Source organism: Rhinatrema bivittatum, chromosome 6 (genome assembly GCF_901001135.1).
Source record: "Rhinatrema bivittatum chromosome 6, aRhiBiv1.1, whole genome shotgun sequence".
Classification (NCBI taxonomy): domain Eukaryota; kingdom Metazoa; phylum Chordata; class Amphibia; order Gymnophiona; family Rhinatrematidae; genus Rhinatrema; species Rhinatrema bivittatum.
Window position 1 is genome coordinate 208210615 of NC_042620.1, and position 15210 is coordinate 208225824.

Sequence of the window (15210 nt, forward strand, 5' to 3'; positions counted from 1 at the left end):
AAAATCATGAGAGGTCTAGAACGGGTAGATGTGAATCGGTTATTTACTCTTTCGGATAATAGAAAGATAATTTGTGAATCGGTTATTTACTCTTTCGGATAATATTCAGGCAACAATCAACAAGGACTGAATTACATAGTCTGAATAAACAGATAAGCATGGGTGTAGCTTGCTTATTGCGGTGGTTAATACCCCTAACTAAATTAAGCTATTTCACTTAGATTCAGTTCCAACACTGCTCTCTACATTAATGGCAGGGGTGGAAGGGAAACAGAATAAAAAAAGGTTACTAAGAGCCAAGAGGAACAGATAAGTATGTGAGAGAAAAAAAAAAACAAAGTGCGAAAGCTTGCTGGGCAGACTGGATGGGCCGTTTGGTCTTCTTCTGCCGTCATTTCTATGTTTCTATATGTTAAGCTGAAATCCAGAACCTCTAGGGTAGCATTCTCTGAAATGCTTCCTGTTCCACGTGCAGGTCCCCAGAGGCAGGCAGAGCTCTAGAGTTTCAATGCGTGGATGAGACGATGGTGCAGGGAAGAGGGATTCAGCTTTATTAGGAACTGGGGAAACTTTTTTCCAAAAGGATGGGCTCCACCTTAACCAGAGTGGAACCAAGCTGCTGGCACTAACTTTCAAAAAGGAGATAGAGCAGCTTTTAAACTAGAACAAGGGGGGAAAGCAGACAGTCACTCAGCAATGCATGGTTCGGAGAAATGTATCCTTTGAAGGATACTAATGAAACAGGAGAATTAGGGCATCCCAACAGAGGGGTTCCATTAAAAGCAAACATAGTCCATGTGCCTATATGTAAAAAATCATCGAAGCTAATGATTTTTGAATTATCCCTAACAACTGAAAAGCAGGTTGTTAATACAAATAAACACACTTTGAAATGTCTGTATGCCCGTGCCAGAAGTCTAAGAAATAAGATGGGAGAGTTAGTGTATAGCAGCAAATGATGAGATTGACATAATTGGTATCACAGAGACTTGGTGGAAGGAGGATAACCAATGGGACAGTGCTATATCAGGGTACAAATTAAATTGCAATGATAGGGAGGATCAACTTGGTGGGGGTGTGGCACTTTATGTCCGGGAGGGTATAGAGTCCAGCAGGATAAAGATCATACAAGAAACTAAATGTTCAGTAGAATCTATATGGGTAGAAATCCCATGTGTGTTGGGTAAGAGTATAATGATAGGAGTATACTACCGTCCACCTGGACAAAATGGTCAGATAGAAGATGAAATGCTTAGAGAAATCAGGGAAGCTAACCAATTTGGCAGTGCAATAATAGTGGGAGTTTTCAATTACCCCAATATTGACTGGGTAAATGTAACATCAGGACTTGCTAGAGACATAAAGTTCCTGGATGTAATAAATGACTGCTTCATGGAGCAATTGGTTCAGGAACAAACAAGAGAGGGAGCTATTTTAGATTTAATTCTTAGTGGAACACAGGATTTGGTGAGAGAGGTAACGGTGGTGGGGCCACTTGGCAACAGTGATCATAACATGATCAAATTTAAACTAATAACTGGAAGGGGGGCAATAAATAAATCTGCAGCTCTAACACTAAACTTTCAAAAGGGAAAGTTTGATAAAATGAGGAAAATAGTTAGAGAAAACCTGAAAGGTGCAGCTGCAAAGGTTAAAAGTGTTCAACAGGCATGGACATTGTTTAAAAATACAATCTTAGAGGCGCAGTCCATATGTATTCCACGCATTAAGAAAGGTGGAAGGAAGGCAAAACGATTACAGTCATGGTTAAAAGGTGAGGTGAAAGAGGCAATTTTAGCCAAAAAAAAAAAATCCTTCAAAAATTGGAAGAAGGATCCATCTGAAGAAAAAAGGATAAAACATAAGCAATGTCAAGTTAAGTGTGAAACATTGATAAGACAGGCGAAGAAAGAATTTGAAATGAAGTTGGCCATAGAGGCAAAAACTCATAATAAAAACCTTTTTAAATATATCCGAAGCAAGAAACCTGTGAGGGAGCCGGTTGAACCATTAGATGACAGAGGGGTTAAAGGGGCTCTTAGGGAAGATAAGGCCATTGCAGAAAGATTAAATGAATTCTTTGCTTCCGTATTTACTAATGAGGATGTTGGGGAGATACCAGTTCCGGAGATGGTTTTCAGGGGGTGATAAGTCAGAAGAACTGAATGAAATCACCGTGAACCTGGAAGATGTAGTAGGCCAGATTGACAAACTAAAGAGTAGCCAATCACCTGGACCGGATGGTATGCATCCTAGGGTACTGAAGGAACTAAAAAATGAAATTTCTGATCTATTAGTTAAAATTTGTAACCTATCATTAAAATCATCCATTGTACCTGAAGACTGGAGGGTGGTCAATGTAACCCCAATATTTAAAAAAGGCTCCAGGGGCGATCTGGGTAGCTATAGACCAGTGAGCCTGACTTCAGTGCCGGGAAAAATAGTGGAAACTATTCTCAAGATCAAAATCTTAGAGCAAATAGAAAGACATGGTTTAATGGAACACAGTCAACATGGATTTACCCAAGGGAAGTCTTGCCTAACAAATCTGCTTTTTTTGAAGGCGTTAATAAACATGTAGATGTAGTGTATTTGGATTTTCAGAAGGCGTTTGACAAAGTCCCTCATGAGAGACTTCTAAGAAAACTAAAAGGTCATGGGATAGGAGACGATGTCCTTTCGTAGATTACAAACTGGTTAAAAGATAGGAAACGGAGAGTAGGATTAAATGGTCAATTTTCTCAGTGGAAAAGGGTAAACAGTGGAGTGCCTCAGGGATCTATACTTGGACCGGTGCTTTTCAATAATTATATAAATGATCTGGAAAGGAATACGACGAGTGAGGTTATCAAATTTGCGGATGATACAAAATTATTCAGAGTAGTTAAATCACAAGCGGATTGTGATACATTACAGGAGGACCTTGTAAGACTGGAAGATTGGGCATCCAAATGGCAGATGAAATTTAATATGGACCAGTGCAAGGTGTTGCATATAGGGAAAAATAACCCTTGCTATAGTTACACTATGTTAGATTCCATATTAGGAGCTTCCATCCAGGAAAAAGATCTAGGAATCATAGTGGATAATACTTTAAAATCGCCGGCTCAGTGTGCTGCAGCAGTCAAAAAAGAAAACAGAATGTTAGGAATTATTAGGAAGGGAATGGTTAATAAAACGTAAAATATCATAATGCCTCTATCGCTCCATGGTGAGACCGCACCTGGAATACTGTGTACAATTCTTGTCGCCGCATCTCAAAAAAGATATAGTTGCGATGGAGAAGGTACAGAGAAGGGCAACCAAAATGATAAAGGGGATGGAACAGCTCCCCTATGAGGAAAGGCTGAAGAGGTTAGGGCTGTTCAGCTTGGAGAAGAGATGGCTGAGGGGGGATATGATAGAGCTCTTTAAGATCATGAGAGGTCTTGAACAAGTAGATGTGATTCTGTTATTTACACTTTTGAATAATAGAAGGACTAGGGGGCATTTCATGAAGTTAGCAAGTAGCACATTTAAGACTAATCGAAGAAAATTCTTTCTTTTTCACTCAACGCACAATAAAGCTCTGGAATTTGTTGCCAGAGGATGTGGTTAGTGCAGATAGTGTAGCTGGGTTCAAAAAAGGTTTGGATACTTTCTTGGAGGAGAAGTCCATTAACGGCTAGTAATCAAATTTACTTAGGGAATAGCCACCGCTATTAATTGCATCAGTGGCATGGGATCTTCTTAGTGTTTGGGGAATTGCCAGGTTCTTGTGGCCTAGTTTGGTCTCTGTTGGAAACAGGATGCTGGGCTTTATGGACCCTTGGTCTGACCCAGCATGGCAATTTCTTATGTTCTATATCATGAACTGAGGGGCTCTGCCTGGGGGGGGGGGCGGGAAACTGCACATGCTCAGTTGGGCATGTTTGAAAGCTGTGGATTCTTTGAGATCAAAGTTCCGTGACAGACTCCATCTGATGTTGTCACTCATGTGTGAGAACCGCATTCTACTGTCCTCAGAGAACACCTGTTACAGGTAAGCAACTCTGCTTTATACTTGCAAACAAATATTAATCTTTAGTAGCTCTCAAACTTATGATCTCTAAACACACACAATTTTTAATACTTGAAAACAAATACTAGCCTTAAAAACTCACACACAGTATACATAGTCATTAATAGTTTAACCCGTTAAGATTTAAGTGTTCTTTCCCAACAGGTTCTGCGGTAAAAAAATGTTTGCATTATTCCCAACCCTGCCCATACTCACTTATTCATAGAATATCTTTCCCTAAGTGCATTAAAATAATGCATATAAATAGCACAATTTTCTAAAGGACCATTTCTGCGGGTAAAACAGTCTACTTGCAAAAGTCCCTTTGAAAATTAACCTCGCTATGATGTGTCCGACTTCCAATTGTGATTCCACCCACCCCCAACCCCAGTTCCAGAGCTTTTTTGAAAGGTAACTTTATCCACATTTTTAAATGATTTCTGAATACAATTTGTACTTTTTGTTACAGAGCCTTCATTGTGCTTTGCTGTGTATGATATATGGTGATTTTGCTATTTGTGGCTCAGGCAGTATTTCCTTCCAGAAAGATAGGCAGAGCTTTAATTATTTTGTGCCTATGTAATATATGGGGCTTGTGCACCTCCTCATTGGGATGGTGTTGGGGTTGATGAGATGGGACTTAAAGCATGACTGACAGTTAATTATAGCTATAATATGCCAGTAAAAATATGCAAATCAAAACTACAGAAAAGTCAGTTTTTATTGAACTGATGCTATTACTTCTGTTTGCATATCTGTGTTGCTGCACCACAGCTATGAATCTTAATTTTGTATTTATATTCTGCTTTTTAGCACTTCATTCAGGTACTGTAGGTATTTCTCTATCCCCAGAGCGCTTACAATCTAACTCCCTGATTCACTAAGGCTTTCCTCCCATTCTGTGTCTATGGGAAAATTCCTTGATGAATCACTTTGTATCTGAGGCAGTGGAGGATAAAGTGACTTGCCCAAGGTCACAAAGAGTGGCAGTGGAATTTGAACCCTGGTTTGTAGTTCGCTGCTCTAGCCACTAGACCAGCGGTTCTCAACCTGTGGGTCGCGACCCCGGCGGGGGTCGAACGACCAAAACGCAGGGGTCGCCTAAAGCAGGTCCCCAATCACCGGTCCGCAGACCAGTACCGGGTCGTTGGGGTTTTTTGCCGGTCCGTGGCGCCGCGGCTGCTGCGGGGAGGCAGGGCGAAGCTGGCGACCTGCCTCCTCCAACCCCAAAAGGGAAGAGACATGGCCCAAAAAGCTAGCGCGTCGCAGTGACGTATGTTGCTGGAGCCGCGCAGGCAGGAAGGAGGTGTATCAGCCACTGCAGGTGCTCCTCCTACTTCCTTCCTGCCCGCCCTGCCCCGGAAGACAAATGTTGCCGGAGCCGCACGGGGAGGAAGGAGGAGGCGCGTCAGCCGCGTGGGTAGAAGAGGCGCTTCAGCCGCGTGCAGAAGAGGAGCAGCGGGGCCGGGAAGACTAGGACCACTGCAGAGCCCATCCTGTGGCAACCCGTAAAGAAGAGGCCCAGAGGTGAGAGAGAGGTGTGTGCGAGTATGAGATGAGTTGAGAGACTGTGTGTGTTTGCAGAGACAGCACGTGAGAGCCTTTGTGTGTGTGAAAGAGACAGCATGTAAGAGTGAGAGCCTGTGCTTGAGCAAGGCAGCATGTGGGGGTGTGAGAGAGCCTGTGTGTGAGACTCAGACAGCCTGTGCCAGTGAGAGCCTGTGTATGTGTGTGTGAGAGAGAAATGCATGTGAGAATGAGAACCTGACTTTGTGTTTGAGGGAAGAAGACAGGTGGAGAGAAAAGAAATAGAAAAAAAGGCAATATAAAAGGAAATGGCAAAAAAATAAGAAAGGGAAGCAGATGTAAAAAAAAAATAAATTACTTTTTACTGATTGGTACATGTAATCTTTGGGAATGTGCAAGAGTAGCACTTTCTCTATGGCGGATCTCACAATGTACGAGATCAACATGGAGGAAGTGGAAACCCAGGGGGCCTGCACAGAGGAGGCAGCAGAATGGGCTTCAGTGCCAATAGCAGCAATCAGCGCCTCCCCAATAGCCACGTGGCAGCAGTGGCAGTAATTAGATTAATTGTTTGACTCAGCTGGAGGTGACAAAGTATGAAGTGGGATGTGAAATCAGCTTGATCTGGTGGAGAATTAGGATTGCTGTTACACATGAACTGTATTTGGCAAACATAAAGGGAGCCAGGATAATCAATTGATGCCTGCAGCTGAGAACTGATTCATTATGACTCATGTAGAAATTAGTGCATTTTCCAGATTAGTCTGCATAACACAATTCTCAACATTCAGCATTATTTCTGCTGCATAGAGTTTTATCTGAGAGGCTCTGAGGTTGTGAGGGAGCCAGTAAGAGTGAGAGCATGAGTGTGTATGAGAAAATCCAGGGGAGTAAGAGTGTGTGTGAGTGGGGGGGGGGGGGGGGGAGAGAGTGTCTTACACCCTGAGAGTGTATCAGTGTCTGTGAGAGTGAGAGGTTATGGTGGGTATAAGAGCATGAATGTGTATGTATGTGACAGTATATGTGTGAGAGAGAATGGACATGTGAGTGTATGTGTGAGAGAGAGAGGATAACCTCCTAATCCTCGACAATATCAGGGTGACTGGAAATCAAGAGTTCCCATGTATGGACAGCAGGGGCTTTTTAAAATCCTTATTAGTTTTAATTATTGTGTGTTATTTGATATATGTGCTGTTTTGAAATATTATTGGTGTTTGGGAAATTATAAAAATGTATATGATTTTAATTAATAGAAATTCTATTTATCAGTAATTTTAAAATATTCTTTTATTAGTATGGTTTTACTATTATAACTGATGCTTTATGTTTCTTAATTTTATTGTTTTATGAGGAATGGTGGTTCTGTTTATAAATGTCATAATAAATAAGTATGCACTAAAATCCAACCCCATCCATAACCCCGCCCCCATATGACCAAAGCCCCACCCTCACCCTGCCCTCGCGGGGCGAGGGGTCACCGCAACATGAGGAACTGTATTTCGGGGTCACGGCATTAGGTTGAGAACCACTGCACTAGACTATTCCTTCTCTATGTTGAGCATGCAGGATAGCATACCTCAGTTCTAAAACTCACATTTTCTTTAGAGGATAAAAAAGAAATAGCTATACACTGCAAAAAAAAATTAATGAGGATGAAATTTTTATTTTAGAGATTCTATTGTTTAGCCTTGCTGATGTCCTTTTTAAACTCATAATAAAAGTAAAATGATTTATATGGAATGGATTTGCACAATTTCCCTTTATTGGATCCATTACCAGATTTGATTACTTGATAAAATTCCTTCCCAAATGGATTAGATTTGTGTATATCATGACAGGAATTAACCTCACTCATAGGCCAGGATATGTTGGATATGGCCTTAATCTGTCAAATTTACTGCTAGTGCTGCTCTTAATATTTGTATTGTGTCAGAAGGCAATGTTTGGTGTTCATATGGTTGAGGAAGCATATCAAGGTGCTCTTGGAAGATTTTTAATAACATTGGCATTATGTCTGTGTCTTTCTGCCACATATTAATGGTCTCTGATTGCATTTCCCTATACTTAAGGATCTTCTTTTACTCCATATGTTGTACAATTGTTAAGTACCAACATTTCTATCCTTCCTTCCTTCTGCTCCTTCCATCTACTTTAGTTCCTTCCAGAATAAACTGATAACGGTTCTTATTATTCTTGGGAATAATCTGGTAATTTTTTTCCTACAGCCAGAGAAGTATTTGGCTTCAGCTGGATAGGTATGAGCCCCAGAATTCTACCAAGAATAATGTTTTGAATGCTTTGTTTTTGTTCAGCTCTTGGAATATGAACCCAAGTTCAGGGAACAGGTACCTTTGCTGTTAAAGATGAAGAGAAGCAAACTTGCTTTGAGTAAAGCCATTGAGAGCGGAGACACTGATCTGGGTAAGTGTTCAGTTGGGTATCTCTCTGCTGCCTATGGAGATTGTATACATATTCTGTGGGGAGGGGTGTACTGTGCAACTATGGTTTGCCATGTGTATGTTTCATGTGCACTTTATGGATTCTGTTTCTGTTTTGTACCGCATGCCATGTCCTCAAAATGTAGAATTCACAATGCATATTCTACTGGTGTTTTGTACCCTATATTGTGCTCTGAGCATGTTCAGTATGTGTGTGGCAGAGATGTATTTTGTGCAATATGCTTTTCATATATATTCATTGGAAATACATTGTATGGGCCTGGTATACATGTATAATTCAAATGTCAAAAAAAGGACATCACAACTTCATTCACTTGAAGTACATGTTTTGGCATTAGTAGAAAGTAATTTATGTTGTGATGTCCTTTTTTAGACATTTGAATTATACATGTATACCAGGCCCATACAATATATTTGAATGAATATATATAATGATTTTTATAATTTTTTATAATTTTAATATTTTTATATAATACCGCATCAGCAAGCCTGTCGGCGTGTCTCAATAGGAACTTAAAGACCGCCCGGACTTATCAATCATTTGCGGTATTCTTTGGTGTAAAAATACCTCCCCACTTGCAACAGCAATATCTTAGAATACTCAACAAGGGTGTATCCATATATTTCAATAAAGATAAGGGTATTTCTTCAAGATCTTAGTTGCTCAATGTTTCAAAAATTCGACAATCCGATTTCATACAGCTGGCTCCCATTGAGACACGCCAACAGGCTTGCTGATGAGGTATTATATAAAAATATTAAAATTATAAAAATCACACACTTATATATATATATATATATATATATATATATATATATATATATATATATAAAATTGAAATAACAGAAATGTGAATGAAGTATATGTTTTGGCATTAGTAGAAAGTAATTTACGTTGTGATTTCCTTATTTTGATATTTGATTGCATACGACGTGGAAATCATTTTTTGGCTCTCTTTGTTTTTTTTCATACATGTATAATTGCCATGTGATGCTTTTCTTTTTACTACAGTTTACACTGTTGTGTCATACCTGAAGAATGAGCTAAACCGTGGAGAGTTTTTTATGACATTACAGAACCACCCAGTGGCCTTGAGCCTCTATCGACAGGTGAGGAACTGGCAAGGCTGCCAGGATATCTTTTTCTAGTCCTGATGTAGAACAGATGAGTGGGAATGATCAGGACACAGTGACACTCAGCTGATTTCTGTCTCATTCTCTTGCTGTAGATGTTTAAAGTGAGTTAAAAGATGTTTCATCAAAGATATTTAAACTTTTTTTAAAATTAAGTATAATTAGCCATTCTTCTTAACCATTTTACACAGATATTTCATAATTATCTGTATTTGTTTAGCAAAAATGTACTTCTACTGTTATGCTTAATGTAAGGAATCACTTACATCTTACCCTATCTATAATATAGCAAAATATTTGTTGAAGGGCATAATAGTCCCATACAGTGGGGAAAAATGAAACAGAAAAGAGAAACTCTTCTTTACTTTCCTTCCCTCCTCTCTCCTCCCTCTGTCTCCCTGACAACTTCCATGGCTTTTGCTTTCACACCGCTACAGAATCGTTCCTCACTGTTACCATCAGTTAAAAAGTGTTACAGGAAAGGTATCCAAATGTTCTATCTAGTTTTACCCCCCTCTTCTTTAGGTTCTCCAAGAGAGTATCCATTTTCTGCATCTTCCATACCCTTCTCAGCTAATTACTCAAAGAAAGTGGGCAAGATCTCTGCAGCTAGCAAGGATGGTGCATCTCCTGTCAGTAACATTTTCTGAGCTGTTATTTCTTGTTTGTTTCCCGTATCTTCAGACTCAAGTCCTAGGATATATAATTTAGGATCTCTTTTCAGAAATTCCTTAAGTGAGATTAATACTTGATATGAGAGAATTAACATAGGAAATATCTATAAATGACTAAGAACTGGGTAGAAACCTTTCTCTCCAAAGCCTGTCAAACATTCATTGCTCTTATTTAATTGTTTTAAGCTGAGTCATGAATAAGAGTGGCCTATATAGAATTGTATAATTGTTGCTCACATACATTGGCTGAAATTTAACATTTCTTATTAAATTTGAAAATCTTCTACCATTCTTACCCAAAAGTGCTTCTACCCTACCAGTTCATAGTCCCAGTTAAGAGTCGTTTGTAGCTATTTCCCAGGTTGCTCTTATAGTGTTCTATAAATTCACCCCCAGTCTTATTCATGAAAGCAATAACTTCTAAACCACTGTTTTGACCAGAGAGATAGGGCTCGTGACTTGAAGCCTTAAGTTTGAGGACATGTACCCTCAAGGACAACGTCATTTAAAATATGTTTCTGACCTCTTCCAGTCAATGTACGTCTGTCTATAATATGTACATTATGTTGTAAACCATTGTGATCTTTTCTTTGGAATGACTGTATATAAAATGGCTAAATAAATACAAACTTAAACTTAATTATGAATATGCAAAAAAAGGGAAAGTCTTTCAGGCCAAGAGTTCTCTAAGGCTAATGCCAGGGGCAAAGAACTCCTCCATGAATCATTATGAAAAGACAAAAAGAAATGAAGCAGCCACATGTTTTCTTATTTTTCCAGGCCAGACCTTTAACATTTCTCAGCAAGTTAATATTGATGTTAACTGATCTGTTGTACAGTATGACTTCCGTGAGGCAACTGGGGTTCCAGATTCAAACCAATTCATGTTTTCTATAGTGGCAAATTGTAATCATCCTTTCATTGTCCTTTCCAGACCAGTCCAGATGCATGGGTTTTTCTGCACTATCTGCAGATGGAGACAGAGAATGAAAACTTTGCTAGAAAGAGCCTTATAAGGAACTGTGCTATTTGCAGCCTTTCAGTATTTTTCTCTCTCCAGCAGATGGTAGAAGTGCCGAGCCTGCAGTCATTGAATTTGGTGGATGGACTCTAAGAGACGTGGTGTGGTTGTTGGGTTTTCCCCCTCTGATTGAAATCGGGTGAGCAGAGGGGTTGGTGATCCTTTCTGCTGGCTAAGGTCTGGTACTGAAGGGGGACTTAAGACCAGTTGTACTGGTTCCCTCTTTCCCCCTCCCTCCCCCCCCCCCCCGCCCTTGCCCATGGCCTGAGATCTTGAGTAGGCACCAGCAGGAAAGTACTCTATTTCTTTTTTTAGTAGGAGGTGTCCCTGGGTCTTCCTTTCCTGACTGCCTATAGCTTTAAAAAAAAAAAAAAAAAAAAAAGAGGAAGCAGTCAGTGAGGGAGGAGCTACCTTGGCAGCATCTGGGTAGCTGAGAGGTGCAGGGCTGGAAAATGACAGTCCCATGGTGTGGGGTTGAGTTCAGGCATTTATCTTGGGTTTCGACAGGGTGTTTGGGTACTTGCCAGGTTCTTGTGGCCTGGTTTGGCCTCTGTTGCAAACAGGATGCTGAGCTTGATAGACCCTTGGTCTGACCCAGTATGGCAAGTCTTATGATCTTAAGTAAAGGCCATGTTATTCAGAGAAGTGTTTGGTTGTAATTCTTGATTTACTTTGTTTTCCCTATTTTGATTCCCCCCACTTCTGGGCCTTTATTTCTTCCCCCTAATAGCAGGATAGCATCAAGAGCAGTCTGCATGTAGTCATTGTTGGCAGGGAGCGGGAACCCCTGCCAGCATGTCATTTTTAGCTGCTGCCACCTGGGTGGTGGTGGTCTTCTTCGCAGGGTGCAGGAACCTCCATCAGCATGACATTTTTAGACACTGCTGCTGTGAAGGTCTTCCTGGCGACTTTTCATCAAGCACCAATAAGATGCAGGGTTGAAAAGGCAAGGTAAGATGACCGCTGCAGGGATGTTTTGGGGGGCACATTTCTGCCAAACCAAAATTTTCTGCCTGAAGCAGCTGCTTTACCCTGCCTCATTATAGTACCACCCCTACCCACACTGTACTTTCATGATTTTAGGTTTCATATTAGGAGCTACCGGCAAGGAAAAGGACCTGGGGGTCATAGCGAACAATACTTTGAAGTTTTTGGTTCAGTGTGTGGCAGTAGTCACACATGAAGGAAGGTGGAAGGAAGGCAAAATGATTACCGGCATGGTTAAAAGGGGAGGTGAAAGAAGCTATTTTAGCCAAAAGATCTTCATTCAAAAATTGGAAGAAGGATCCAACAGAAGAAAATAGGATAATGCATAAACGTTGGCAAGTTAAATGTAAGACATTGATAAGACAGGCTAAGAGAGAATTTGAAAAGAAGTTGGCTGTCGAGGTAAAAACTTTTTAAAATATATCCAAAGCAGAAAGCCTGTGAGGGAGTCAGTTGGACCGTTAGATGATGGAGGGGTTAAAGGGGCACATAGAGAAGATAAGGCCATCGCGGAAAGATTAAATGATTTCTTTGCTTCGGTGTTTACTGAACAGGATGTTGGGGAGATACCCGTACCAGAGAAGGTTTTCGTGGGTAATGATTCAGATGGATTGAAACAAATCACGGTGAACCTAGAAGATGTGCTAGGCTTGATTGACACCTGAAGAGTAGTAAATCAACTGGACTGGATGGTATAGACTCCAGGGTTCTGAAGGAACTAAAAAATGAAATTTCAGACCTATTAGTAAAAATGTGTAACCTATCATTAAAATCATCCATTGTACCTGAAGACTGGAGGGTGGCTAATGTAACCCCAATATTTAATAAGGGCTCCAGGGGTGATCCGGGAAACTACAGACCAGTTAGCCTGACTTCCTTGCCAGGAAAAATAGTGGAAAGTGTTCTAAATATCAAAATCACAGAACATATAGAAAGACATGGTTTAATGGAACAAAGTCAGCATGGCTTTACCCAAGGCAAGTCTTGCCTCACAAATCTGCTTCACTTTTTTGAAGGAGTTAATAAACATGTAGATAAAGGTGAACCTGTAGATGTAGTGTATTTGATTTTCAGAAGGCGTTTGACAAAGTTCCTCGTGAGAGGCTTCTAGGAAACGTAAAAAGTAATGGGATAGGTGACGATATCCTTTCGTGGATTACAAACTAGCTAAAAGACAGGAAACAGAGAGTAGGATTAAATGGACAATTTTCTCAGTGGAAGGGAGTGGGCAGTGGAGTTCCTCAGGGATCTGTTTTGGGACCCTTACTTTTCAATATATTTATAAATGATCTGGAAAGAAATACGATGAATTTGCATATGATACAAAATTGTTCAGAGTAGTTAAATCACAAGCAGATTGTGATAAATTGCAGGAAGACCTTGTGAGACTGGAAAATTGGGCATCGAAATGGCAGATGAAATTTAATGTGGATAAGTGCAAGGTGATGCATATAGGGAAAAATAACCCATGCTATAGTTACACAATGTTAGGATCCATATTAGGTGCTACCACCCAAGAAAGAGAGCTAGGCATCATAGTGGATAACACTTTGAAATCATCGGTTCAATGTGCTGCTGCAGTCAAAAAAGCAAACAGAATGTTGGGAATTATTAGAAAGGGAATGGTGAATAAAACAGAAAATGTCATAATGCCTCTGTATCGCTCCATGGTGAGACCGCACCTTGAATACTGTGTACAATTCTGGTCACCGCATCTCAAAAAAAGATATAGATGTGATGGAGAAGGTACAGAGAAGGGCTACCAAAATGATAAAGGGGATGGAACAGCTCCTCTATGAGGAAAGACTAAAGAGGTTAGGAATTTTCAGCTTGGAGAAGAGACTGCTGAGAGGGGATATGATAGAGGTGTTTAAAATCATGAGAGGTCTAGAACGGGTAAATGTGAATCGGTTAATAGAAAGACTAGGGGGCACTCCATGAAGTTAGCATGTGGCACATTTTTAACTAATCGGAGAAAGTTCTTTTTCACTAAACACACAATTAAACTCTGGAATTTGTTGCCAGAGGATGGTAGTTAGTGCAGTTAGTATAGCTGTGTTTAGAAAAGGATTGGATAAGTTCTTGGAGGAGAAGTCCATTACCTGCTATTAATTAAGTTGACTTAGAAAATAGCCACTGCTATTACTAGCAACAGTAACATAGAATAGACTTAGTTTTTGGGTTCTTGCCAGGTTCTTATCGCCTGGATTGGCCACTTTTGGAAACAGGAAGCTGGGCTTGATGGACCCTTGGTCTGACCCAGTATGGCATGTTCTTATGTTCTTAAGCAAGTAGAATGTTAGGAATATTAGGAAAGGAATCAAGAATAAAATGACAAATGTCATAATGCCTCTGTATTACTCCATGGTAAGGCCGCACCTGGAGTACTGAGTGCAGTTTTGGTTGCCAGATCTCAAAGATATAACTGCATTGGAAAATGGTACAGAGAAGGGTGACCAAAATAATAAAGGGGATGGGACAACTCCTCTATGAGGAAAGGCTAAAGAGGTTAGGGCTGTTAAGCTTGGAGAAGAGTTGGCTGAGGGGGATATGATAGAGGACTATAAAATCATGAGTGGAATAGAATGGGTAAATGAAAATCAGTTATTTACTCTTTCAAAAAATACAAGGATTAGGGCATACCCCCATGAAGTTAATAAGTAGCACATTTAAAACAAATCGGAGAAAATTACTTGACTCCATGCGCAAATAAGCACTGGAATTTATTGTCAAGGGATATATTTATGAAGGTTTGTTTATTTATTTATGGTATTTCTATGCCGTCTTTAACAATATATAATTGACCAAAACGGTTTACAATGGTAAAAAATTGAAATAAAATAAATCAAATCATAGAAAGTAATAAAAAATAACTCAATAAAATGACATTAGTTAACTTGTGTAGATTAAGCATAAACCAACATAAAAACCAAAATAACTATAATAAAATAAATAATATAAATTAAATGAAATCAAATAGAAAGATGGAGAAAAATACAATTTCATGTTAAAAACCCTGTACTAATCTGACATCTAATACATCAATAAACTAAACTCCCTACTAAAGTAATTATATTTAAAAATCAAGTACAGTAGGAAAGGCGAACAACCGAAAAACCTAACAAACAAATTAACTTTCTCTAGTTTACCAGGTTAGTATAGCTGGGTTCAAAAAAGGTTTGGACAAGTTCCTGGAGAAGTCCATAAACTATTATTAACCAAGTAAATTTAAGGAGTAGAGACTATTTATCACTGCGCTAAAGCAGCATTGGATTTGTTTTATCAGTGGGTTTTCGAAAAATTGAAGTTTTTAAGGCACCCTGCTGTTTAAAAATCCAAAAAATGAATACATTCTTGATGACAACTAAA

General features: G+C 39.6%; 1 protein-coding gene across 1 annotated transcript in view; it reads left to right on the forward strand.

Moving 5' to 3' along the window:
• VPS16 (VPS16 core subunit of CORVET and HOPS complexes) overlaps positions 1-15210 on the forward strand; it is a 245123-nt gene that overhangs the window by 176903 nt on the left and 53010 nt on the right. The window contains exons 17-18 of the mRNA XM_029606500.1: positions 7879-7987; positions 9038-9135. Of these exons, the coding sequence (XP_029462360.1) occupies positions 7879-7987; positions 9038-9135 (207 nt within the window). The remainder of the gene's footprint in view (positions 1-7878; positions 7988-9037; positions 9136-15210) is intronic.